Consider the following 27,761-nt stretch of genomic DNA (forward strand, 5'->3'; position numbering starts at 1 on the left):
TTTGTAAGCACTCCAGTGTTTGGAGATTGAATTCTGCCTATGAATGGGTGTGTGTATGTTACCAACACACATGAGTAAGTGCATCGTACACTTTTATATAAGTGATTTAAACAACATGAATCAGGAATTCTCCAGCTCAGATCCCTCAGCATCTAGGGGAGCTAAAGGCTGTCTCAGCCACTGTTACAATGCAGAGAAACAGCTGTGGATTGGGATGCTATGAGAAGTTTGAATTCTCAGCAAAGTTTGCAGCCTTGCATCTCCTGGTGATCCCAGCCCAAGCTGCCGTGTTTATGGATCCAGAGCCAGGAGCTGCTTGATGAGCTCAGATTTGTCTAATTACAGCTCAGCAGCCATAAGCAGAAACCCAGGGTATAAAATCAAACATTCTGGTCAGCTACAAAGCAGAGCTGAGCACTGAATCAAGCAGTAAAGTGCCTTGGAGTCTCCTCCAACAACTTCTTACTGTCATACGTGGTGCCACCAGCAGCAAGTACCAACTTGTCATCCCAAACTTTATTTACAAACTCAGCCATAGAGTTTATTCATGGCAAGAAGTGCTCTGGACTCCTAAATGGCCAAGCTGGACAAAATGGTGGGAGTTTTCCCTTTGAATTTCTAAGGAGTTTACAGGCTGCTGGGTTTAGAAATCATCTTTCTTCATGAGAAGAAGACGAGAGGCTGCCTGAGGACATTGTTTATTAAAGCCTTTTGTTCAATTTACAAATTGAAACAAATAATTGTGGAGACATTTGCAGCTATGGAAAAAACGTGTTTACAAAGTGGAATAAAATACAGACTAAATACATTTGGATTACAGCGGATCAAAACATCTGAGTTTCTAACATAGCATAGAGGGCTCGACACTACGGGGACAGGAGGAGAGGCGCCACTGACTCATGGATTTTATAACAATCTGGTCACTTGAAAGACTTTGGAGGGTTTTACTCTCAGAGTCCTTGACATGCAAGAAACTCAGAGCCACTCTGAGCAGTGAGCAGCCCTTGAGATCACAGACAATCCACCCCAGGGACACCCACCTGCTCCTCACACATGACAGGAGCTTCCTCGGAGGTGAGAGAGCTCCCTGAACACTCCACTGGAATATTTCTCAATCTTCACCTGGGTTTGGGTTCAGCTTCCTCACTTGGTCTCACATGGAAACCCCAAGTGCATCCAGAGATTGCAAAGCCATCTCATCTCCTCCTCCCTCACACACAGCATTGCTCTCTACAGACATCTGTCTCACTTTAAATGTTTTACACGGTGAGGCTGTCACCTCTTGAGAGATTATTCTGTAGTTTACCCTCATGTTCTTGGGAAAATATATTCTGGATATTGGATAAATAATACTGATTGCCAATATAGGGAAGAATTTCCTCCCTGTGAGGGTGCCCAGAGCAGCTGTGGCTGCCCCTGCATCCCTGGCAGTGCCCAAGGCCAGGCTGGATGGGGCTTGGATGAACCTGGGACAGTGGGAGGTGTCCCTGCCATGCACTGGGTGATCTTTATGTCCCTTCCAACCCAAACCATTCTGGGATCCTGTGATCTGGCATGGAGTAAAGAGAATTGTATCAGAAATAAACCTCGAAGAGCCCAAAGGAGGCAGGGGAATTAGATCAGTGGAAAAATGGCACAAGAGGGATGAAGTGCTGCTCCTAACTGTGAGCTCTCAAAAGCTTATGTAAACAGCAATTTCCTCTAATATCTTAATTAATAGCACGATGACAGAATCAAGGGCTGTCTGTAACTCTGATGGGAATTTCCAATAGGAGAAATCTATCACCATTAAAAGAAGGGACAGAATTAATCAACCAAATTGTTCTCCAGTTTACAAACTCCAAGCAAATGAAAAGAGCCTTTGCTGCCAGTGGAATACCATGGCTAAGGAGCTCTTAGTAGCACAGAAGTATTTTCTTAACATCAGTAAAGTATGTTAAATAATATTATATTTAGTTAGCTGAACTCCTCCGGGGATTAAAGGCCCACTGTGCCTAACAAAACTTTGTCTTGAAACAGCCTAGCAAATGTTATTTTAGCACAGAGTATTTGATAGCTAATCGTGCTATAAAACTATAAAATAAAGTTGTGTTTATTGGTACAATTAATCCCTCCATAGCCCACAGGGCTAGGAAAGAAAATGGGGGGATGAGGGAGATCAGATCAGGGGGGTGGGGGGAGAAAGGAGGGGTAGGGAAGGACCAGGAGTCAAGCAGTAGTGTGACTTCAGGGAAGAATATTATTATTATTATTATTATTATTATTATTATTATTATTATTATTATTATTCCTCCACTTGTAATCAACAGCACCATATCCATCTGGGAGTGACTGAGAGAGAAAAAAGGTGAATTTCAAAAAATTTCCCCCCCAACCACAGCTAAATGTGTCACTGCACAGCAGAACATCCCCATCCCATTCGAGCAATTAAATTCCCTAAAATAATGCAAATCACAATTCCTCCCCACTGCCTGAATGTGTTCACAGCTTTTCCAACTAGGAACAATCTGAAGAAAAGCACCAGAGGAAAAAACCCCATTCTGTGATAGAAGAAACATAAGCTTGAAATCCGGAGAGCAGGTTAATTGTGGTTAATATGTGATTTAAATTAGGAATGTACACAACACTAACACTCAGAGCCCACGCAGAGACTTCCTATTTTCATTTTTACAGCTTTGGCATTAATAACCAGCAATTGCTGACAGTTGCCAAAGGCCTCTCCTGCACTTCCAGCAGAGGTTACTGGATACTAATGGAGAGCAAATGTTTCTAACCAGAATGTGCAGGGCCTTCATCTTGAATAAGATAAATAAATAAAGTACCTGAGGACAGCAAGGAGAAAACTACAAATTCGCATAAAATTCAATACAATAAAACAGAATGTTATACCCCTTTGAGCTGTCTACGTAGGACATGGTGAGGGAGGAGAGCCAGAAGTTTCCTGTGACTGCCTTTGGGATGGACAGTTCATGCACAAACAGCTTCAAATCCCCAGTGACTGATGCAGTTCTGATGCACAGAACCCAGAACCACCTGTGGGGTCAGGATCTGTCCCCAGAGTCCACAGGAATTCAGCCCCCAGAGCCCTGCTTGGTTCTGCTGAAGCCACATCAGCACCCAGGCTGGCAGCGCAGCCACGGTCTCAGGGCAGAGCATTTCCCCTCCCATGATTTTTCCAGGAAAAAACTCTCCTCCACAGATTTTGCAACAGATATCAATTGAATTTTTAAGGTTGATTAGCCACACGCACATAATTTTCTCATCTGTAGGAAATGTCCACTGTTGCAATGAGAAAAAGGGAAAATTAATGATAAATAGCACATGGTGTGTTTGTGGATTTCTCACCCTAAATTCCAAGCTGGATTAAACACAGGAGAGCTCTGCTAACCCCACCTCGTGTTCCTGTGTGGAATTTGGGCTCACATTGACTATTCCCATGGCACAGGCACCTGATGGTCCCAGCCCAAGCAAATATTTTAGATATTTTATTAATACAGACCAAAAATCAGCCAGACCCCAAACACCCTGCTATGAAACTGGGAGCAGGAACTACAGGTGGCAAAAAATATCACATAGACCTGCCCAAAACATGAGATAAGAGTGAGACAGGCTCAGTGATCAGCCTGGAAAGTGAAATCACAGATATTTTAGCATCCTCAGACAGTTGTTGGACTGGCCATAGGCACAGGTTAATATTTGTATTAAAGAAAAGCTCTTTGGTTCAACTGGGATTAGACAAATGTTGTGTGAGGTTCTGTGCAAGCAGGCAAGGGACAAAAGCTCTTCTCAGGAGAGCATGCTCCTAAATTACAGTATTTGTATTATTTTCACAAGAAATTGAAATTATAAACAGCATTCCCAGCACAGCATCCCTGAACTCAACAGCAGCTTCTCAGGGTTGTTGGTGGTATCAGTCTGTGGACAAAGTCAGTGCTAGCAACAACTAATATACAGGAAAAATTGATAGATGGTGGTTTCTCTAAAATAAATCATGGTTTGATGGAGTTGTTGCATTAATTCAAAAGATAAAAAAATAAACTCTCGGCATGGAAATAAACACAGCTCTTTCAATGAACCTAATAACATGAAAGTAATGAGTTTGGAAAACAGATGTGGGAAAAGGCAAGGCAAGGCTACAACACACTCCACGCAATCTGGGAAGGGATGATAAAAAAATTTACAAGCTGTTTTGAGTCCTGAATAAAAGGGGTAATCAAGGCAGGCTGGGCTCGGAGCGGGATGGGCACAGCAGAGACTAAGCAGAACACCTCGCCCTCCTGGCCTGTGTGCCCATGCTGCCACCCCTCCAATTCCTGCAAAATTCCTGCCCTTGCAGCCCATAACTCACAGCACTTACTGTAAGGCCTTGTCACCCACTCCTTCCCCCTTGCCTGTTCGATTTTTGGCTTTCTGCTGGGGCAGAAACTGCTTCACAAGCGTGGGGCAGGAGGGGAAACTCTGAGAAACACAGAAACCAACCCAAAATGCAACGTAACACCCTGAAGAAAGACACCTCACTGCAAGAGAAAGCACCCACAGAGATGATTTCCATGCTGCCCAGTGGCCTCTGTTGCTGACCATGATTTATGAAAACATTTAGGCAAGAGAGCCGTCGGTTCACGGAGGACGTTCCTGTGCACAGAGCGCTTCTCAAAATGGCACTGTGAGAAAACTCCCCTCTGCTGTTGTTTTACTTTTGCCTCTGAAAAAGCTTTCAAATTGAACTGCTAAAGTTCAGCCAGCATCTAATTTTAACCGTGAGTTCCAGGAGACAGTAAAGCTGGTGGGAAGATTACAGAGTTCCTTGAAGCTCTGACCTACAACAGGAAGAGAGTTGTCAGCCTTCATGTCTCTCACTCTAAATCCCAAGGGAAACAACACTGGCAGAATGTTTTATAACACGTTCCCACTGTAAAAATTCTGTATTTGAGAAATATGATGCTTGCTCACTCCTTCTCCTAGACCTTTGGTGTGTCAGTAAAAACAGATGACCTTAAATGAGTAATTTTAGTTTTGCCTTTACACCGCAGTTCGGGTACTCAGGGTTCACAGGGCTCTGTTTACAAAATCAGAGAGAACTGATACTACACAAGAGCAACACATGCACCCACACCTTTAAAATATTAGTGAGGAGCTGGCAGCTTGTAGCAGTGTAAAAAGGCTCTTTTTCTGCCTCCTCAGGTTAACTCTATAACTCAAGAAATACCCCCACGGAAGGCTGCAATCTGGGATTTTCATAAGGAAGGCTGAAAGGCTTCTGTCAAAGGGCCAGAAAGCAGCATCTGCAAAAGAGCTCAGGAAAGAGAAATTAAAAATAAAATAATTGGATTATGATCTCTCAGCTAATGAAATCAGATCTACTGTTTTTCTCCGAGTCAGGGGTTTTAGACAATGCTCAGTGGTGCAGGTCTGGATCCTTCCCCACTGCCCAAAGGCTCAGGGTTTCAGGTGCTGCACAACACCAGGAAGGAAAGCAGGAGTACAGCAAAGAAACTGAAAACGTTTTCATCCCGATGGTAATGAAGGTGTGGTGACAAATAACCAGGAACTGGGCAGGATGTGAATAATAACTACGGGAAAACTGCTATTCCAGGAGCAGGTCTTGGAGCACACGGACAGCTGAGGGAATCCAGTCACCCTGGAGCAGCTGAAAAACCAGAATTGCCCTGTTTCTTCCCATTCCTCAGCTTTTCAGCTGCTGGGATTGATGCCCTGAGCAAAGCCACATTCCCTGGCTCCTGGCACTGGGGCTGGGTGGGAGCAGGGGCAGGAGCAGCTCCTGAACTTTCTCCTCCCCTCCATTCCTGCAGATAATGAAATCCAGAAACACCATTCTGGGACACAGTTGTTACAGACCTCACTTTATCTGCTGCTGACCCTCAATTGAGACATCTCTTAGTCGGGGATGATGATTTTTGCGCTCATGAATAATTAGTTTTGCTGGTTTTAAGGGGAAAAAAAAAAACCCAAGCGTATCTTTTAATCAGAATCTAAATGAAAAAATGCTAAAAGCTATTCCCCAACATCTGCCAGTCCAGCATAGATTTAGAAATAAAAATGAAGAGGTATAGACTCATCTCAGGGAATTATGTGTTCAAATCCTCATTTATGGAGATGAGAATGGAAGTGTTAACGTTCCCAGTCTTCTGCTGCATATCCAGGCATTAGGGTGGCTTAATGAGGCACTGTCTGAGACCAAGAACAAGCTCAAGTTCCTCCCTCACATGCACATTGAATTTTGTGTGTAATTACTCAGTTCTGAGTAACAGCAATTTATTAGATTTTCCCATCAAACGGATGAGTTGTCAATGTACAACAACTCACAAATACCCAGGGCTCTTTCCAAGGAAAGGCAGGAGTTTTTAGGAACCCAAGCACTGAATGGAACCACACACTTTATCCACCCCATTTCCCTATACAAACGTTTTTGAGGTGAACTTAGTGGCTGTGAAAAGCAGATTTTTCTAACCAGGGGATCAATTTCTAAGGGCAGCAGAGTGGCTGCAAACAGCCTGTACAAATGATCAGCATTTATTTCTACAGGGAAATGAAGCACAGCCAAAGGACAACTCTCAGGAAGGAGTGACTGGAGAGCAATTGTGTTCCCTCTGCATTTAATATAAATCATACCATTGCAGGATTGATGAAAAATAAAGTTTCTCTGTTGTATTACTCTTCTTAACACAGAGCTGTTAGAGAAAAAGGGAAATGTGGACAGCAGAGATCCTGAAGAAGGACACCCTGTGCTAGGGTCCCATTTTGACCTTTTCCCAATTGAGAACAGCAATGAAAAAGTCCCCAGGAGTGGCAGAAGTCATGATACCATGAACTAAACTAACTCCAGGCCAATGCTATTTCCCCCCATTCCTGTGACTACAAAAATCAGGAAGACAGTGCATGGAGGAAACACTTTGGGATGAGAATGGGAATTTGTAGGATTATGTGGAGAAGTTCTTGTGTGGATAAACCAGGCTGAGGTCAGGAGACGAGCTCAGGGACCTTCCACTATCCCAGAGGGATAATTCAGACAGAGGGATGGACACCAGAGATGAAGTGTGAAGTTGTGGGTTCACCATCATGCACCCAAGATTGAATGGCTTTTTACAGCTGAACATCCAGACAGGTTTGCAGCTGGGAGGGTAAAAAGCAGGGTTTGCTTCCAGTGGTGGCTGCAAGGCTCCAGCCTGGCCTTGGGCACTGCCAGGGCTCCAGGGGCAGCCACAGCTCCTCTGGGCACCCTGTGCCAGGGCCTCACAGGGAACAATTCCTGCCCTGCATCCCACCCAAACCCACCCTCCCTCAGCTCCAGGCCATTCCCCCTGCATCCCACCCAAACCCACCCTCTCTTAGCTCCAGGCTATTTCCCTCATCCTCTCACTGCCTGTCCCATCTCACACAGATCTGGGGACAATGTCCTGCTGCTCCTCCAGTGAGAGGCAGAGCTGGCACAGGCCTGGGGAGGGCACAAGATGAAGATGAGGAGGAGCAGCGGGACGAGGGCCCTCAGCAGCGAGACCAGGGCCCTCAGCAGCGGGACCGAGGCCCTGCTCCATTCCCAGGCCTGTTTTATTTATCCATTTCTATTTTAATAAGCTGCCTCCCTCCCCCTGGAGCCCTGGGTTATGTGAAAATGCTGGTGCCAAGGGTGGGGGCGTGGTGGGGCTCCTGCTCCTGACGTACTGTGTGGTCAAGGAGCCGGGACTGGGGGGCCTGAACCAGGGCCAAGCCTTGCACTTCAGCTTCCTGACCTGGCAGCCATTCAGAGAGACCCTGCTAAGTGCTATTTCCTAAATACACCAGCTTTTCATAACAATCTTACCACATTGCTTTCCTTTACAAGCTCTCTTAAAAGAGAACTGGACTCCTTCTGGTTAATCTACACAGACTGCATTTGGAAGCCATCAGAAACTGAACTGTAAACAAAACGTTATTAATGTGTTGTAATCTGCCCTCAATGTTCCAGATGAAAAGAAAATGTTTTATAGTTTTGGAGTATACATTTTAATTGCCTTTTAAGAGTGCATATACTTTTAGTGCTCTCTGTTATAAAATTGCAGTATCTGTTTCTTGATAACTGTTGAATGATCTCAGCTATTTTTATTAGGTTTTCTCCCCCACCCTGGTCCCCTTCCTTAAGCTACCACCACTGCAAGGCTTTTCCAGACTGTTCCTGATACTAGGCTGGCAAAAAGTTCCGTGCCTGAGATAAACTCCATTATAAACAACTCCTTTACAACATCCCCTCACTATAAAAACACTCGGATCTAGAAAATTAGTTCTTTAAATGAACTTAGGATCCAGTTACTTTCAGTAAAAATCTGAACTAAATAAGGGCTAAACTGAATTTTCCAGACTTTGAGCTCTTTCATGCTTGGTTTGCTCTGGTGCCTTGCTGGAAGAGCTTGGCTTGGGAGGAGATGCAGGAATTCAGCCCTGGAGATGTCACAGCTGTCCCCAGCCCATCAAATGAAGGCTGGTCCATGGTAAGATCCTGCCTGAGCTCTAAGCCCCAAATTCCTCCCAAAGCAATTCCCCCCTGGAAGTGCTGAGCAGAGTTCAGGAGGTTTTGTTTTGCTGTCTCCCCTTGCAGCAGACACTGCCTGACACAAAAAGGGCTTTCAGTGCTTCTGGGATAAATGGGAAATGATCACAAAGGTACCTGGCAGCCTTTCCAGGTATCTCCTTACTAGAGAAATACTTGGGAAAATAAATAGAAATCCAGGGTCATAAAACTAACCATGGGGTTTGCTGTTCATGAAGCTGCAGTTCCAGAAGGTAAAGGGAACCCTTCAAATCCTGCATTTCAGGAAATATCAGGCATGTGGACATCACTGTTACCCTGTTTGTACCAACAAAAGTGCCAGGAAAAACAAGCTCAGCTCTCCAGCTTTAGCTGTGCACTCCTAAATCCCAAATCCTGCTCTCCTGGCACTTGGCTCTTACACACCTCCACTATTAATTTCTTCTCAGGGTAATTAACTTTCTCAGCAGCCCAAACTTCACCTCCAGCTCCTCCTGTGATGTCTCTAACACTTCCCTAATACCTTTTTGACTTGCAAGATACTATTACTTGATGCAACACAGGCCAGAGTATTTCACAGTGGGAACTGCTTGGAGAACAACCATTTTTCAATGTTTTCCTCTTATTCAATGAAAATATTTGAAGTGACAAAGCCCCTCTCTCACGTTGGGTTGGGATTCACATCATGCAAGTTTATTGTCACTCTTTTTAAGTTCTTTTTATCTTCAAAATTATCAGCGCCTGTAATTTCTTTTTTTTTTTTTAAATGTTGTTTTTAAAAACATTTTTCAGTATGCAGATGTGCTTGTGAAGATTAATGGACTGGGAACACTGAAATCTTGTATTAATCAACTTCAAGGGAAGGCAGCTGCTGAGTAAAATTTTCCACAGTGCTGCACACAGGAGTTTATCCAGAGAGCTCCTTGTCTTGGAGGAGCCCTCTGTGAGTTCTGCACTGGGACCAGCCTTGGGTGGCTCTTCCTGAATTATTCCCTGAGCACTGAGCAAGCCACACTGTGGGGAACCCTGTCCAGTGTTTATCGCAGTCCCTGTTATCAAAAATAGCTGATTTCTTCCATGTGCCAGTTAATCCTTGGGCTCTGTGATGGGAACCATCCCTCCCTGGAGGATCATCCCTCCAAAAATGCAGCTGCACACGACCTCAGGGTGCAGAGCCACCAGAAGCCCAGGAACCAGCAAAGTTCTCTTCAAGAGGAGACCCCAGCCCATCACCAGAGGGGAAAGGAGCTGGGGAAGGGGCTGGAGCTCCAGGAGAGGCTCAGGGAGCTGGGAAGGGGCTCAGCCTGGAGAAAAGGATGCTCAGGGGGGACCTGTTCACTGCCCTGCTCAGTGTGAGGAGCTTTGGAGCAAGGTGGGGCTCACCTCCCAGGGAAGAAGCAAAGGGATGGGAGGAAATGACCTCAAGTTGCATCTCAAGGTTGGATATTTGGGAAAATTCCTTCACACCAAGGGTTGTCCAGCCCTGGCGCAGCTGCACATGGCAGTGGTGGAGCTCCCAGCCCTGGAGGGATTGAAACACCCTGTGAATGTGGCACTTGGGGACATGGGTTAGTGGTGGCCTTGGCACTGCTGGGGAATGCTTGAACTCCATGATCTTGGAGTATTTTCCAATTTAAATTATTCTATGGCTCTAAATGCTTTAAATATAGATTATATGGGGCTAAATCTGCTTTCTGCAGCAGGGTAATGACAAGAACCCAAGCCCAAAGCAGGGGCTGGGGGCAGCGTGCGTGCACACATTTCATTAACTGATAGGTTAATTACCCCAATTTTGTTACTAATTGGATCAGTTTAAACCTGCTGCATTGGGAGTCTCTTGGCAGACACAAACATCCCCATAATTACAAAAACAACTGGTTTCTCCAGTTACATAATGCTGCCAATTAAGTAATTCCTCCACATGTAAAGCAAACCCAACCAAAGCCATTTGGGCAGTTTTGCCTCAATTTTCAGCAAAGTGCTCCTTCCCACTGCTGATGCCTACAGAATCCAGCAGCATTCCTCATGGCAATCCTCTCCAAGGGCAGACCCATTCCTGCTGGGGGAAATGGAATCTGCCAGAGTGATGGGAAAGCAAGTTCTGTGAGAAGGAAAAGCCACCTAAGCTTTCAAGCTCAGCTTTTGGTAGAAATCTTTGAGGTTTGGAAGGTTTGATCCCAGTTTGAGGGATACCACCACCCTTGCTTTGAGCCTTTCTCCCTGGGCTTGCTACAAAGCAAAACTTTCCTGCAGCAGCACAAGGCTCCAAATAGTTTGGGACTTGCCAAAACCAGGGAGAGTTGGATATCTCACAAGAAAAGCTGGATTTTACTGATCATAGTTAAATAGTTTGTCAAGGCAGACTGTGGTGAGTGATAAAGCTGCTGGGTGTGATCAGCTCTCCTCTCACCAGCAGGTACTACCCAGGTCAACTGAAATTATTACACCAACAGAAATTACTGAAAGGAATAAATGTGAGTAAATTGTTTCTGATTCTATGAAAACAAAAGGCAAAACCAATTTTTGTTTTTTTATTTTTAGCTTCCTAAACTAAATAGAAATTTTGCAATTCTTTACAAAATTAAAAAACACAAATAAATCTGTTTTTCATGACTGACATTTGCAATTTAAAGCCCAGGGACCTCCAGAGTCAGTATTTCCAAGGACTGTGCTCCTGACAAGTTGCTGTTAATGCTGATTGAACAGTTCCTATAGGCAGCAGGAGTTTCAAGCATTTCCTTCTAGAAAGAAATTGCAGAGCTCGATATGAAACCAAGAAACCCACAAAAATTATATTTAGCTGCTCCCTATATCACACAGCTTTATCTCCAGGGAGTTTCTGCCATCACATCTCTAAAATGAGATTTCATGGGAAGTTCTGAAAGTCAAATAATGTCCCACCTACCAATGCATTAACACTGAATTAAGAGTCTCCCTTCCCCTACATATAATAATAGTGAATGTTCATCTGCTGAAAAAAGCAGATAAATTAAAAAGCACTGCAGTTTGTAAGAGAACACTGCTTGGGAAATAACCTTTGGAGGCACTGGAAAAACTCAGAGTTCAATCAACTTTATTTCCAGTACAAAGGCAATTAGATTTTTCCCATCAGAAATCAGATGAAGTAGTAAATTAGGATTTGCTGGTGATGGGAATTCTTAACTTGTGGCATAAATAGAATTTCCTTATTATTATTTTCAGCTATGGTCATCCATCTAAACCCCCATTCCAAGCACAATTTGTGAGAAAAAAGCTGCATTACAGAGTTATCAAAGATATCTACATTTAATTTGAGTTTTCCTCCTCCTTTTAAAGCAGAAGTTACTTTAATTAAGCTTTAAACAACAAACAACCAATCCACAAGAACCAACAAATTTGGCTCCTGTTCCATTCACCAAAAACTCTGACTGTACTGAGAAATCTGATTTAAACAACTCCCAAACCATTTGCATCCCTGCGACCCTCAGAAGGCTACAAATATTTTTGTGTGTTCCACCAGTCCTGAGAAATCAAAACACAGATAAAAATGCAAATTTTGGACTGTTTTTTGTGCTTGCATGGAAAATATTTTACATCTAATATTAATTAAGAATAAATAAGTTCAAAATAATTTTGCTTGTTATAATGCATTTGCAGCATCAAGAGTGGCTCCTGTAGCAGCAATTTCAGAGAAAAAAGTTCAAAATATTTTCTTTCTGTTTCCTAACAGAGTGGGCATTTTGAATACAGAGAAATACATTTCCTTTGTAATGAGAATACATTTCCTTTCCCTTTACATGAGATACATTTCATTTCCCAAGCACAGCTCTGACTGCCTGGTGAAATTTTACTGAGGACCCTTCTCACTTTGACTCCTTCACTGTGAACTTTCTTCTTTTTTCCTCTGTGATTTAATCTGAACTGGTTCAAGGTTAAGGTGAATATTAATTCCCAATAAGTCCATGAAATAAAAAGGGTGAGAATTGTAATTCCCAGAGAGCTCTGCAATGGCACCCAAGTCCTGCCCTGCTTCCTCTCCTTCCCTCCCTGCTGATCCAGGAGTAAATCCACCAAACAGAGCAAGAGGGAGAAAGAGGAGATGAATTCAGGCCACAGATGAGAAAAATCAAGACTGGGAATGATTTCTGAATACAGTATTGGCTCCCTAAAATCCAAGACTGTTTCCTCATTAGCATTACAGGAAATATTTAAAGAGCAAAGCTGCTGAACTGTGTCCTGCACACAGAGCTCCTTGCTCACAACTATGGATCGTTCCTGTTGATTCCTCCTTGGCAGCTGGGAGTATATTCCAACAGTCTGAAAAGAGTCTAAAACCTGAGATTGCCTCTGTCAGCACCTCTCTGATCAATCCCAATCCTGTGGATTCCTGTCCTGTTGAAATCCAAGGATATTTCCTTGATGGATACACAGGCCTGCACTTGGATCCAGGTTGGAAACCTGGATCAGCCAGGAAAGCTGATTACAGAGTTATCACAGATATCTACATTTAATTTGAGTTTTCCTCCGCTTCAGCCATCTCACTGTGCCTTCAGATGAGTCTGATCAGCACAGACAGCAGGCAAGGAGAGCAGATGGAATAAACAGAGATTTCTTCTAGCCAGAAAGCAAATGCTGGTGCTGGAAATGAAATATTGGCATGGAAAAGACTCATGGGGGCATCCCTGCTGCTCCTCAGTGCTGGCTGAGAGCAAAGGACTGGGGACACAGAGCAAGAACCAAATTCCTCCCCAAAACTGGGAAAGAGACTCTTGATGGCCTCCCAGGCACACAGCAGGAAACCTCAAAAAAATCCAAATATTTGCCCTCAGACTGCAGGTTTGGGTTCCTCCTCCTGCAGGCCCCATGGCCCCCAGCAGAAATTCAGGAGTTTTATGGAAAATGGCCCAAAGTTGCCCAATGTCCTGGTTCCTGGGGAGAAATTCTCCCCTGAGCCATGAGCATGGGAAATGCTGAGTGTTGGATCCAAATCCAAGAGCTCCTGGAGCCCAGGGTGCCCAAATCCCCCCTTCCAAAGCAGCCACTATGGGAAGGTCACGTTGTAAAGCCATTCCATTAAAACAGTAATTAAAGAATAAACATTAACCAGCAATTTTTCCTTAGGACTTTCTTACTTGCAGTTGGTATCATTCCTCCCAGAGCGAGCTGTACCTTATGGTTATCTTGATGAAAAATCTTTAACTTCTTGGTGTTCAAGGCAAGAAAAGCCCTGTCCTTCCACTGAGAGAAACCCTGCTCTCCCAGCTGCAGCAATCCTGTTATCCTTATTATTTATCCCTGACAAAAGTACATTGGGACATGGTAAAACTGCCACAAGAAAGGAAATCAACTTCTCCATGCTTTAATAAACGGGAATTTTTATTCTGTGTGAAGAAGAACAAAAATAGAACTCCAGGTACAGCCTGCTAACCATTATCTAGCAGGTGAGCACCTGCAAACTGGATAGCCTTGACTGCTTGAATTTCAATCCATATTCCTCACTAAGGCTTTCAGAAAATGCCAACAACAAACACTTTCTTAAAAAAGAAGCTGAGATGAATCCATGCTCAGAGCTCCAGCAGGGGAAGCTGTCAACTGGCCCCACTCCATGGGAATTAATGCAGAGGCATTGATTTGTTCTAGGCTAATGATAAGGGCTCTTGGTTTAATTTTAGGAGAAGAACTTTCATTTTCCGACTGGCAACCAGAGCTATTTATTACACAACCAGAAAGCCAAAGTTCAGCTTTGCAAGTGACTAATCAAAGCCAAGCCCTCCCCGTAGGAAAGGAGGGAAAACAAGTCTGGAATGGTCAACAGCAGTTTGCTAAAACAAAACCCAACTTCTGCCTCTCACCCCCTGCCTCCTGCCCACCCTGGAGCACCTCCACCAGGATTTCAGGCCAGTATTGAAGGCACTTTTCCAGAGGGATGAAAATCATAGCAATTCCAGGGATCACCCAGAGCCTTCAAGGACACAAACCTCTCTCACAGCAACAGGAAGCACACAGAAAAAGACAGAAATTCAAACAAAACCACAACAACGCTGTTGAAAAGACAACAGGAAGACAAGGGAGTTGAACAAGCTGCTGGTGGTGTTCTTGTGCCTTATCTCAGAGGAATCCTGGATGATGAACATCACTGCAAGTGCCACAGCAGCCACCCTGCGCTGGCATGGACAAACTGCTCATCCCTGTCCTGGCCAGCAGCTCTGTGTCAGCACTGAATGCAATTTCTGGCACTCTGCATCCAAAGAGTTAAGCTGTGTCCTGTAAAGATAAAAATCTCCACTTTTATTACTTTGTAGGGCTCCTACCAAATGAGGATCCAGCTGTAATTGTAACATTCCAAGCTCTGGAGGTGCCAAGTTTTACTAACTATAATTTAACTGGTCCAGCTGATGCAGTCCAAATTCTTGTTTGGATAATCAGCCTTTGTTTAAATATGGACTTTCAAAAAAAAAAAAAAAAAAATTGAAAAAAATAGAAAGAAAGAAAGCCCAGGCCAGCATTAGCCTGCAGGCATGTCATGTGAGCTGATTACCCTGCAGCAGTAGCAGACACTCACGCACAAGAGGAGGATTATTGTGCCAGAATTACTGTTACGGTAACACAGAATCAGAGCTCCTCTCCCCCCAGCCCCCACCCTTCTTCTTTTCTTTCTTTTTTTTCTTTTTTCCTCCCCCCTCCACAATTCACAAGTCTTCTTTCCAAGTTCAAATGAAGTTTAAAGGTGAAAAGGGCAAGAAAGTTTCATGACTGGCTGTTGAAAGAGGGAGAAATAACCAGGGTCTCCAAGTTTGCGTTTACTAAAAGCTCAACAATTTTGTATTTTGCTGCAATTCATAACTGCACAAATCCCTTTTGTTGGGTCTGTTTGGACTGAAATTAAACACTTGTTAATAATTTATAACTTAATATCATTAGAAAATAATAATAACTGTCAAGCAACTACATTCAATACATAAAGCAAGTTGAGTGGCTCGTTAGATTATTTGTCAAAGCAACAATTTCTATATATTTCAGCTTATTTCTACTGGGAAGAATGGTTAAAGAGCCACCCAGCCTGCTTGGAAATCATTTCTCCACCAGCTGGGAGCAATTCCCAAATTGCTGCACCTCAGCCACATCCAAGTGATGCTGGCTCCCTTTAAAAGCACTCCAGCCTGACTCCAGGAGGTGCCTTCAAAGTGCTGCAGGAGGGATGGCCAAGGGCCTTTGCTGCTCCCTGCCCAAAAATGCACCCCACACTGCCCATGCTCTGCTCTGAATCTGACATCTGAATGGAACTGAGACAGTGGCCAGCAAACCAACTGTCAAAATGAGCAAAATGAGGCATTTGAGAAGAGAAAATTCTTAATTCTGTTGCTTGGTCGAAGACCTGAGCTGCACAAAGCACAAGGGCCAGGCACAAAGCTGGGGCTGCCTTCCCCAGGGCTGAGTGCAAACAGAAGAAATACTTGTGTGTGTTTGTATGTGTGAGGAATTTTGGGAGCAAACTCCCTTGTAAAATGTCACAGGCTGTGGTTCTTCTTGGGAAGCCATGAGAGTGGCTTTTTGGAAAAAAACAGAGAATCCCAAAATAATTTGGGTTGTTAGGGACCTTAAAGCCCACCCAGTGCCACCCCTGCCATGGCAGGGACACCTCCCACTGTCCCAGGTGCTCCCAGCCCTGTCCATCCTGGCATTGGCGCTGCCAGGGATGGAACAACCACAGCTTCCCTGGGCACCTGTGCCAGGACCAAGAATTCTTCCCAATATCCCATCCAACCCATGGGATCCAGTTTGGCATCAAAGCTCATCAGACATCTGACCTATTTTATCACTTTTCTCTCCATGTGGCAATTCTGTTTTTGTTGCACATTAATCTATGAAGTTGAAAACATAAAATTTAAGTATACTAAGCAAGGAAGTTGGAAATTCAGATTAAAAACTTTATCTGAGCCAGTCTGCCCCAACCCTGGGCTCGTGTAAACTGATTTAAGGCAGTGGTGCCACCAGAACTGACATTAGTCAGGGGTCTTGTTTCCATCTATTTACCTGAGATCATTTCTAATGCACTTACTGAATGAGAATTCTCCTTTTATTCCCTTCAAACTCCTTCTGTTGATTTTGTCCCTTCTGCCCCCTTGCAGAGTGAGGACTGCACACACACCGAGACAGAGCCACCTCCTCCCACCCTCAGCTCTCCCCTCCTCTTTTCTTCCCATGATTTCTTCTATTTCTTATATTCCTGCAATATTCCAAGGAAGCAGAGGAAGGCTCCAAACACTGCAGGTCATTTACAGCACAACAGCTCTCAAAATATTATTTAATTCACCTTGAGGAGCTGCCCAGTGTCCTCATGCACAAACAGGCTTTGGGGTCCTTTAAAGTGGCCATACAAATAGGAAAGGTAATAAGAGAAATGGTATTTTATTGAATTGACTTTTAAAGTCTCCCATGCTTCTCCCAGAAATCAAATGGTGCCTACAGAGGAACCAGAAATGTCACTCTGGTTAGTGACAGTTTTTCCTTATAGGCTGTAATTAACTTCTTTAATTCTCCAATTTTTAGTTAAATGTGGAAGGTTCCTTTTTTTTAAGTGAATGCTCTCAAACACATGGAAAAAATACAGGAATTGATAAAATTGATCTATAACATATTTTTACTTGAGAAAGGATTACAAGGTTGAATCTTAACATTATACACTTAAAACCATTTCTTGTTCCACTGCCTTTACAGTTCCAAAAAAAATGTACATTTTGGAGACAAAGGCCTTTATCCTCTTAAGTGCTGTGGATTTCATGCCAATCTCCCAATATAAAGCAGACTTCAGAGTCAGACCCCAGAGAAATGGTCTCGGAAAGATTAGATTTTCCACCACAAAATAAAACCCTTGTGTGGGGAGCCACACCACTCCAACACCTCCTTCCTCCTGAGCTCTTGTCTGACAGGGAGAACACCCAGCCCATCCCATGCCCCCTGCTCCAAGTGGAAGTGGTTGGATCATTCCTCTGCTCTTGTGCCAGCTTTTCCATATGCAATACACCCAGAATTGTTACATATCCCTGAAAATCAGGATTTTTCTAGGTTTTTTCCTTATTCTGCATCATTTTGCAACACGAAGTTTGCTCTTAATATTAGAGTACAAAGTGAATTCTGACTGGTGATGGAAAATAGACAAATTCAGGGTAAGGGGCACATGAAGAACATAATGATGAAAAATTCTTTTAAATCAGCAAGATATTTTTAGGAGTTGCCCATCAAGTTGTGCACCTCTAATAGCAACAGCATAATACATGAAATTAATGATGCCAAGCCAAATAAATACAAGAGGAAACTTAAATTTCTCATGAGGTAGAAACGTATTGTAATCAATCATCCCCTTATTAGAAAACACAGATTTTTCAAGGTATTTCAAACCCAATTGTCAGTAATAAAATAGGACAAGCAAGGAAAAGAGAGAAATATAGATCCAATACAATGTAGCTCCTGAGGATTCAATTTTAACACCACCAGAAAAGAATGAATTCAAGAATCAGAATGTGCTCAGCTCGGGATTGGTGACTGCAGATGGGAACTTTCTTGAGAACACACAGTTTAAATAATTCTAGTTAGGATATTCTGTGATTAAATGCTCCTCCAATTTTTGAGTACATCACTTTTTTCCCTACCGGCTACTGTGATACAAAAGACATCTCCTGCAAACACTGGTAAAAAAATGAAAAGTGCAAGTAAAAGCCATTTAGGTTTCCAGCAAAGACATCAAAGCAAAGCAGCTAATGGACATCCAGGGTAGTCAAATCACTCCTGCAAAACCCATTAGTTACTAAAAGTTCTGGAGGGCTCAGTTTTTACAGTAAAACCTGTAAAAACTCAGTATCCAGTTTCTCTGTTGGGACACTGAGGTGTGAAGATCCAAACGATGCTGGAACTGAACTTGTATATTTGAACCTTTTGAACTCCAGCTGCCCTTCATAAATTACTTTACCACCAGCTTTAACACGTTCCTGACCCACCGTGCAAGAAAAGGGAGGAACCATTGAAAACCCCTGGAAATGGAACTGAACTTTTCAACACTTGCAGTGGAATTTGTCTTGGTTCAAGAGACAAGCAACCTATGGCAGGGCTGGGGGAGGAGGAGGAGGAGAAGCTTCCAGATAGAGCAGTGAAATTCCATCTGTGCTCAGGCTATGGAAACAGAGTGGCCAAGCCCCCTCCCCAGCCCAAAGTGACTGAAATGGCCCCAGTCAGGAACAGGGAGCTGCTCCTTCCCATCTGGAAATGCTTCACAGGGAAGCAAACCCCAGAAGTTCCCCAGAATTTTGTTTTGCACCTCAGAATTGGATGTGCTGCCCTGGATGGGCAGAATTTTGGGATGCAGAGGGTTCTCACCACATTCTATCCACGAGGAGACAGAGATTCACCCTTCCCCTGAGGGAAGCTCAAATATTTAGAGTTTAGAAACAAATCCAACTCCAAGACAATGGCAATAAAGATTCTTCATTATTTTAAGGTGAATTAAACTGCAAGACAGCAGCTCAAGAGCTCAAACACAACATTTCCTGCTTTCCATGGGAAATGAGGAGAACCAAAAAATACAAGAGGAAACTTCCTTAAACTTCTCATGAGATGGAAAGGAATTTTTATCAATTATCCTCATATTAGAAAACACAGATTTTTCAGGGTATTTCAAACCCAATTGCCAATAATAAAGAAGGACAAGCAGCAGGTCCCCCCTCATTATTTTTTAGACTCAGTGTGTTTATAGACAGTTGGTCACTGAGATGTCGGGGAATAATGAAGATTTTCAGTCCAGAAGAATGGAAAGGCCTTTCCCAAACAGGACAGCACATTATCCTATAACCAAATCAGATATTCCTTCCTCCTACACCTTTCCCTGCCTGCAGAGAGCTCAGCATCAACACAGAATCCAAACCTCCACAGGAACTCTTCAGCCCCAGCCCTGCTTGCAGAAGCTCAGCAAAGTCACCAATTTTTTTCCCCACCTGAGATTTGTCATTTACAAGTGAGGAAACTGTCCATCTTAGAGGAATGTGATTTCAATGGGTCAGCTAATATAAAAATACTGCTTTTCTCTTTGGATGATGATGTTATCACATTAAATCTGGACACCGCATTTCACTTTCTCTTTAAAATGATCTTGCTAAGCAGCAAAGGGACCCAGCAGCTCCCATTTTCAGGTCACCTCAGGTCTCCTGAACAAACTGTGCCCCAGGGTTTCAGTGAAACTCAGGAATTCCAAAAGCAAAGCACATTGCCCTTAGCACACAAAATGCTTCTGATTCGCAGAATGACACAAATGTACAAGAGAAAAAAAAGGATGCCTGATTATTTTTTGTAATGGATGGCTTTTAGATGGGCAGAACACACTCAGGCATTTCTTAAAGCCCCAACCACGGGTGATTTCCAACAAAGGCCTTGTGTGAAGTGCTGCTTGCTTATCACAAAGACTTGGAAAAAGAATTTTCAGGGGTTGAACTCTGAGTTTTAACCCTGGACAAAGAATCAGATGCCGTACAAGTGTGTGCTCCTTAGTCCTGTGGTGCTGCCACACCGCTGATCTTGAATCCTTCGGATTGATAGATTTGTGTGAAATTATTTGACATTTCAAAGGAAAATAAATAAAAAAGGAAAATGACACAACTTTCTGAGTAAAGTCCATGGCACAGTTTCCCTGCTTAAGGAATAGGATACATGAAATCTTATTAAAAGTGGGCTTGCAATTTATGAAATTACCACCTCCATTAATTACAACTCCTAATGAGACATTACAATGAACCATGTGGATAATCTGATTCAGATAAATAACACAGATGTTTAAAAAAATAAACCACTAAATCTCACCTAATTTAACCTGTTTTACTTCCCACTTGCATAAAGAAACACTTTTGGTTTCTCCTTCCCTGTCCCCCAGCACAGACTGCCTTTCTTTCCCTGGCTTCCCCCTTGGAAATGAGCCGGGGATCATTTACAGACTTCTGAGCTTTGCTGGGGCACTTTCTGAGGATCCCTTTGGAAAGTGGGACCACATTTCAAACCAGAGGGGCGCAGGTAGGAGCCTTGAAAAAACAGGCCAGCAGCCAGAGTGGTCATCAGCAATTTTTGTTTAAATATATTAACAACATAATTTAGAGCATTCACATCACGCAAGCATCCCCCCTCTGTGCATGGGGATCTGCACTCATTACATCTCATCAGCCAGGAAGGACCCACATTTCTGACATCAAACCAACAGCAGGCAAGGTCCCAAACCCAAATGTCAGCAGCAACCCCTGTGCCCAGGGCAGTCCCACAGAGGCACATCCCAGCTCTCAGCCCTGGGACTCCCGAGCAGCAGCAGCAGTGGGAAATGCCCAGGCTGATCTCCTCTAAGAGAGGCTTCATCTGCTGGGGGGCATTACCAAATAGCAGAGATCAGTCCTGCCTGATGCAGAGGTTAAGTGATAAGAATAACATTACATAATGTACAACAAAATGTTAATTTACAAGACTCAAATGGAGGCCGGGACACAGCAGCCCCACGACGAGAGGGCACGGAGGAACCAGAGAGGTCTCAGAACACTTTTGTCTCTTGGGCCATTTTTGGTTTATATATTTTGTTTCACTCGTTGATAATCTTACAGACAAGGGAAACCATGCTGCTGGGGAAGTACTAAATCACACCAAAAGAGCTAAGGTTTTTAGATGAAACAAGAAGCTGATTACACATGCACTGAGTATACCAGTCACTAAGCGTTTCTGGATTGCAGGGATAAGATACTCTCTTTGCTTATTACTGCCTCCTTGATCCAAAGAGATTTAAGCAACTGTTTTCAATTAGATGTTTTTAAGCTAGTAAAACTACATCCATAAAGACATATTTATAGAACAACTTAAAACGAGAAGAATTAAAACGACTGCAAAACTGATGAATTCCATTCCCCCACCAACCCTCCCCCCCCCACCCCGAATCATTTACTGACCATTAACGAGCAAAAAGCACTGCAATTTTAAGAATTAATCCAGTGTTGCAAAATTAAATCAGATACACTAGGAGGGATAATGACAAACTGGTGGCTCCAGCGTTGTCAGTTTGCGGGTGATACAAGTTCAAGTCGTCTGTGCTAGTGGTCACTCTGTTGGAACAAACATGAACATAAAAGGGAACATTAAAAGTGCAGCAGCACCAACTGAATCAATTCTGTCACTGAGGGTGCAGGCTCACAAGTGGCACAGGGTGAATATTTTGCGTTGTATTTTGGAAAGGAGCTGCCCAGTTCCACAACTGTAAGATCTCAGTACATGTTAATAAAGGAAGAGGCAGCAATGGAAGTAAATGAAGGGACAGGATCCTCATTCCCCTCTGAATTCCAGAGCACAGGAGCCTGGCAGTGTGGCTTTGCCACACATGACTGCTTCCAGCCCCAGGAACCCATGAGGAATATTCTGAGAGCTCCAGGAACAAAACTGAGCTTTGATAGTTCCCATCCGACAGCTGCTTACACAGAATTTGCCTAAAACGCTCTGCAGCATGTGACTGGAGTTGGAACAGCAGGATGAGCTGCAGAACACAGCCCCTGGAGAACACAGGGCCATGGCAGAGGTCTGGGATGGTCACAGCCGCAACAGGGACAGCCTCACCTCTGCCACAGCCTCCAGCTGCTCACTGACATCTCCCTTTTGTACCTGCCTGGCCCACGGTGCAGGTAAATAACTGGAAAGGAAAGCCCCACTCCAGTTCTGCCTCTCCTGCTGCCAAATCCATCTCAAAAAGCTCAAGGCATCCTAAATTTTATCTTCCCTAAACTTCCCTACAAGCTCAATTTGTTCCCACCTAAGCACATCATCATGAAAACAACAGTGGAGTGACATGGAGATTCAAACACATCACTTAAACAGATATTTTATACATTTAACACCCTTCAGAATCTGGCCATAAATGCAAATGGATGTTACAATGACCCAGAGCCTCAGTCTGTCCCTGTGGTCTTGGCCTGGGCTCCTGGGGTGATGGGTGCTGTGCCCTGGACCTGGGAACCTCAGGGAAGCACAAGAGACATTTCATTTTCCCTCTTTTTTTTTTTTAATTTGCAGTTTACATTTTCTCCATGGGCAACATAAGGAAATTTCAGCCATTATTTTGGGTGATTGAACCCAGAGTTACACACAGGGTATGTTTTTAAGGGAACTCTTCAACCCTGAAGGAAGGAAGTGCCCTTGGCTATGCAGCACCTTGCCTGGCCCCAGACAGGTGGGACAAAATCTTATTTGGGAATAAAGGAAAGGAGACAGGGAGGATTCAAGCACTGACATAACCTGTGCAAATGCAGGCTGGTTCCTGTTCCATGATGTTCAAGAAAAGCTGCAGTGATGAATTCATGCCTTAATTCTCTGTATTGATCCTGCACAGCCCAAACCCACAGGCCAGGCAGATCCTCACACATCCTCTGGAACCACTTTGTGCATCCAGATGAGCCTTGGGGTCATTGAGGTTGGGAAAGACCTCCAGGACCAAGGAATCCAATATCAGAGGCATCATTACACCAGATTCCCCCTTCTGAATGAATGTGTCTGACCCTCTGACTTTTAATTGGTTTTGATCATGTTTAGAACGTGTTAAGAAACAAGATTAGAAATATTAATTTTTGTTTATGGGAAATTCAGGAATGACCAGGCCAAACCAATGCCTTTCATCCACCAAGGTTCTTTCTGCTGGTGTGAGCAAAAGCTCCAGGATAAAACCAAAAGCCAAGTTTCATCCAATTACATCCAAATTGGCAGAGCCAATCTGTGAGATAGAAGGGAACATAAAAGCAAGTGAAATAACATGGACAGGGAGGCAGCAAACAACCTTGCCTAAGGCACAACACTAATGCCAGACTAACTTCAAAGCAGCCACTGAACCAGCACAGGTGACAAACAATCTGCATAAAAATAAGTCTAAAGCAGCTCTGGCTCCTTTCCTTCCATCCCTTCTGCTCTTGCTCATTGCAACTCTTTTTCATTTTAATTTTAGACATGGAACAATGTGTATAAATGAGAATGAAGCATTTTGGCTACAAGTTTCCTCAAATAAACTCTTCTAAGAGAAGCCCACCACGTCCAAAGCTTTACTCTGCCTATTTCTTTTTTACTCTGCCTATTTCTTTTTGTTTTGCTCATTGTAATTTATAATGAACCTCTTCCACAGTAAGCTGACTCAGGGAAAAACCACTCTGAAAGGCATCAGCTACTGATGAATTGTTTTTATTAATTAAGTTAGAGAAACAAAACCCACAGTGGTTTTCAGTGCTGCAACTTGCAGCAGAACCCACAGGCTTGGAGGCAGAAAGTGTGAAAATCACAGCTCTGCTCTGAACATCTCCATTTCTCCACTGAGGGGCTGAAATTCCAGAGACAAGGGGTTTTTTTCCTCTCTCTTAACCTAAAGATTTGGTCCTTTGAGCAGCTGCTTTGCACTGAAGAAAGCACCACAAAAGCCACTGCCTTTACTGCATTAAAAGCTGAAATAATGGGCATTAAGCAGAAGTGGCTTTTATATACCCTGATATTTGAGAGGTTCAGCCTGCACAGGGCTTTGCTAGAGAAGAGTGGATGGAAGAATAGAGTTAAGAAAAGCATTTAATCCTGCTGACTTCCAAAAACCTTTGGTTTTTTCTTTTAAGTTTTAGCAGCCAGGAGATTCAAGTTTTGTTTTCCCTCAGAGGCTGAGGACATTGAGGAGAATCTCTGAATTTTGGGCACCCCTTGGTCCTGGGACATCACACCAAGGAAGGTGAAGTTCTCTTGCTGGGATTTCTTCCCTTAAACATGCAGTTGGTGAATAAATTATTAATTTTCAATATTAAAATTTAGGGATTCCCTTCTTTAAGCTAGAATCCTCTTTGAATAGTGACATTTTACATTACGAGCCTCTACCTTTGGCCATCAGCTCTTCTCCTGCTCACCCACTCACCACTATTTTGTCCAGTCTCACACATCTCTCATGGAAAGAACAAAATTACCCTAAAATTTGCACATGCAATCTAAAGGAAGCTTATTCACACAGTTAGGACATGCTTTTTCATGCACTGCTGGTTACTGGAAAGTTTAACTTTTGTTAGAGGATAGAAATAAAACAAAACAGGAAAGTGGATATTTTTCTTACTTATTTCAAGTGTACATATTTTGGGTAATTTTATTTTTTCCCTGTGACACAGAATAGAGACTCTTCTTGGAGACTGTTTTAGCCCTCAGCGTGTTTTCCACCAAGAATGCAAAAAAGAAACACTTTTGCTGGAGAAGTCATGGAAACTGCTAAATTGAAGACACAAGCCCTCATTGAAAACCTATAATTTTTTAATTAAATTTACATGTCAGTGGATCTTTTGAGCTTGGCCTGTGTGTTTTTTGTAATGTACATTTCTCGTGCTTTTTCCCATGGGTGTTTCTGCACTATTTCCAAACTGGGATTACTCAAGTTGAAGTGTGATAAAGGGCACATTATGGTTATATTAAGCAAAATAGGGAGGAGAAAGCTTTTCCATAGTGCAAAGAAAGCCTCTCCAAGCCTCATTTCTGGTAACAAGCAGAGCAAGGCAACCACTCAGCTAGAAACTGCTGCCATCAAACCAAGGCTTTGTCCTGAGCAAAGGGGGGATTTATTCCATCCTATCCTGTTTTCTGCTGAAAATTAAACGTTGTTTGCTTCAGAATTGTTAAATCTTGCTCAGGGTACCACAAAAAACATGTTGTGAGTAACAGAACCAGGGGGAGCTGTGTGTTGTCATTGTGCAGGTTGTGCGCTGCTGTCTGGGGGATGCAGAGGAAGGGATGAGGAGGGATTTGGGTTCCCTGCCCTGCCCAGAGGTTTCACAGCTCCCCTGGAAGATGCAGGAGCCGCTCAGGAGCATTTGTCAGCAGTGCTGCAGCCACAGGGACAGGCAGCAGCTGCATGGGGAAGGGAAGGAAGGGAAGGAAAGGAGGGCACGTCAGCTCAGAGCTGCAGAAAAGGTTTTTCACAGCAGCTATTTGCAACCCTCCAAGGAGCTGCAGAGGCTGCCCATTAAAACCCTGTTAAAACACTTCTGATGTTGTCAGCAGAGGAGAGCTGAAAGAGCACAGTGATCACTGAGATACTATCTGCCTCAAGCAGTTCAGCGGTACTGTCAATAATATGAGCAAGAAGGTACAAGATGAGCAACAACCTAATTCCTGCATCAAAATTTCATAAACTCCCTCAGCTGGCAAACGCTGGAGATGTGGGCAAACACAGGGCAGCCAATAAACCACCCAGGAAAGATGACCTCAGGTCTGGAACCTTTCCCAAAAGCTTTGAAGCTTTAAGTTAATTTACACTTTGAAAGCAAAGCAGGGTGATGCTGAGGGGAAGGGGTGAGGTGATGCCTCTCCCAGCAGAGCTCCTGAGCTGCTCCTGACAGAGTCCAAGGAAAATACACAGCACCACTTTCAGGCATTCACCCTGCCAAATATCCCAGGACAGAGTTTCTCCCCACTTTTCCCTGCTTTAATTTTTATTTTCAGTATTAATTCCTTGGGATAATTTCTGCAAGTGTAGTTTTAGCAGGTAGGAAAACTTGCCACTGCTTGAGGAAAACTCCTTGTTTGAAAACAGTGAGTAAAACTGTGAGTAATGCCAGCAGGATCATCTCCTGCTCTGCTACTCCGTGCTGGTAAGGGCTACTCACAGTGAGTAATGGCTGCAGAAGCAGGGCCAAGGTGAAGAGTTATTTATAATGCAGTAGCCACTGAGTAAGAGCTCAGCTATGAATTCACTGCTCTGGCTACAATTTCGTGAGAAAACAAACAGAGCCAGCTCCTGGTTTTCCAGTTTTAAAAGTTACACACACAAAAATTCCTCAGGAAGGATTGGGGTGGTTATTTGTGAAGCAGCCACAGCAGCGATCAGGTGGATGTAGGACAAGCAGGGATGCTTTAATTCCTTAGGTGCTTCCTCAGGGTGGCTGTGGCAGGCAGGGAAACTCCTAAACCTGACTTAAACCAGTCTCAGATGTTTTTATGCAATAGATTTCCACTGCAGAGAGCCAGAGCTTGCTGGAAATCAAGCAAGGACTCAGACTGTCACCTGCTCAGCAGTGTTTGGGTTAGGGGGTCAGAAAAATCCCCCATTTTTAATAGGAAGTGACTGTGCCAAGGGTCTCAGAACCAGCTCCTGCATCTGCACACATCCAGCATGCCCAGCAATATTTCTGAATTGTTTCTGTCAGCCCACAATGAAGCAAAGGAATAGTAACATATTTGAGCATTAAAAAAAAGGGAATTGGGAAAACACTGGGATAAAGGATCAAGCTCAGCACTCCTGAATTTCCTACACAGGAACATGTGATTTCCCAGTGCACCCTGCAGAATAAATGGATTTTTTCCAACTCCCACATTACAGATCATGACTTCCTGGTGCTAATTTGGATTCTGCTGAGGAACTTTTGATCCACTGCAGTTGGGAGAGGAGGCACAGCAGAGCCTTTGGGCTGGGCACTGTGCATTTCAAGGCTGCCCTACAGAAAACTCTGATTTTCACCCCACAAGGACATGTGGCTCAGATTTGGGATGGAAGCAGACACTTGGGAAACCAGAAGGAACAATTCCCCTGTTTAATTCTGAATTGGAAACACAAAAGGGATGGGTTCTTAGGGGATTTTTAAACCAACTTCCAGCTTTGCTATCTGTTGCGCTTCCAGCTTGGAGTGTCCAAGGGGGATATTTTCACCTTGACATAAGTTCTACATCAAACTGAGCTCTCCCACCTTTTTGGCAGGGAGTTGGTTATTTTAGTGACACTGAACCCTTTGCAAATGGCCAAAATTCCTCTTAGACAAACCCTGAGCTCAGACAGAGCCACCTGAAAAGCAGATTAAAAACCTACAAATCCTGAAACGAAGTATCTTGTACTTTTTACATGTCTTATGATTTTAACAAAGCTGTCTTTTCCCCTTTCCTTACCTAAAATAAAATTAAAACCACTCAGTGTTAGGGAGAAGGAATACAAAGAGTAATGACAACTTCTCTCACGAGCCTGAAGTTAAATACCTGCCTTTGTACAACTGCTCCCCTCCTTTTATGAGCTAAATATTGTGGCACCAGAGCACCAAGAATAAAATTACAACCATTTGAGATGAGTGTAACTTTTACAAGAGTCAGATATCCCCAACAAGCCGACAGTCAATAACCCAGCACAAATTAACTCTGGCAAATAATAGGTGTGTTGACCCTAAATTCATGAGGCAATAAAACCTACCAACAGCCTGTTGTTTTTAAAATACTC

General features: G+C 43.5%; 1 protein-coding gene across 8 annotated transcripts in view; it reads right to left on the bottom strand.

The window, feature by feature from the left end:
* The window catches only part of BCAS3 (BCAS3 microtubule associated cell migration factor), a 296,812-nt gene that overhangs the window by 78,984 nt on the left and 190,067 nt on the right, over window positions 1–27,761 (bottom strand). Inside the window, exon 24 of one of the 8 annotated variants that reach the window (XM_054287012.1) lies at window positions 21,467–21,615. The exons of the other annotated variants lie outside the window; for them this stretch is intronic. Within the exon in view, the coding sequence (XP_054142987.1) occupies window positions 21,611–21,615 (5 nt within the window). The 3' untranslated portion in view covers window positions 21,467–21,610. Of the gene's footprint in view, window positions 1–21,466; window positions 21,616–27,761 lie in introns of those variants that run through there. 8 annotated transcript variants of the gene reach the window in all.

This window comes from Melozone crissalis, unplaced genomic scaffold (assembly GCF_028551555.1).
Source record: "Melozone crissalis strain CALT ecotype California unplaced genomic scaffold, PUWL_Pcris_2 ptg000057l_1, whole genome shotgun sequence".
Lineage (NCBI taxonomy): Eukaryota > Metazoa > Chordata > Aves > Passeriformes > Passerellidae > Melozone > Melozone crissalis.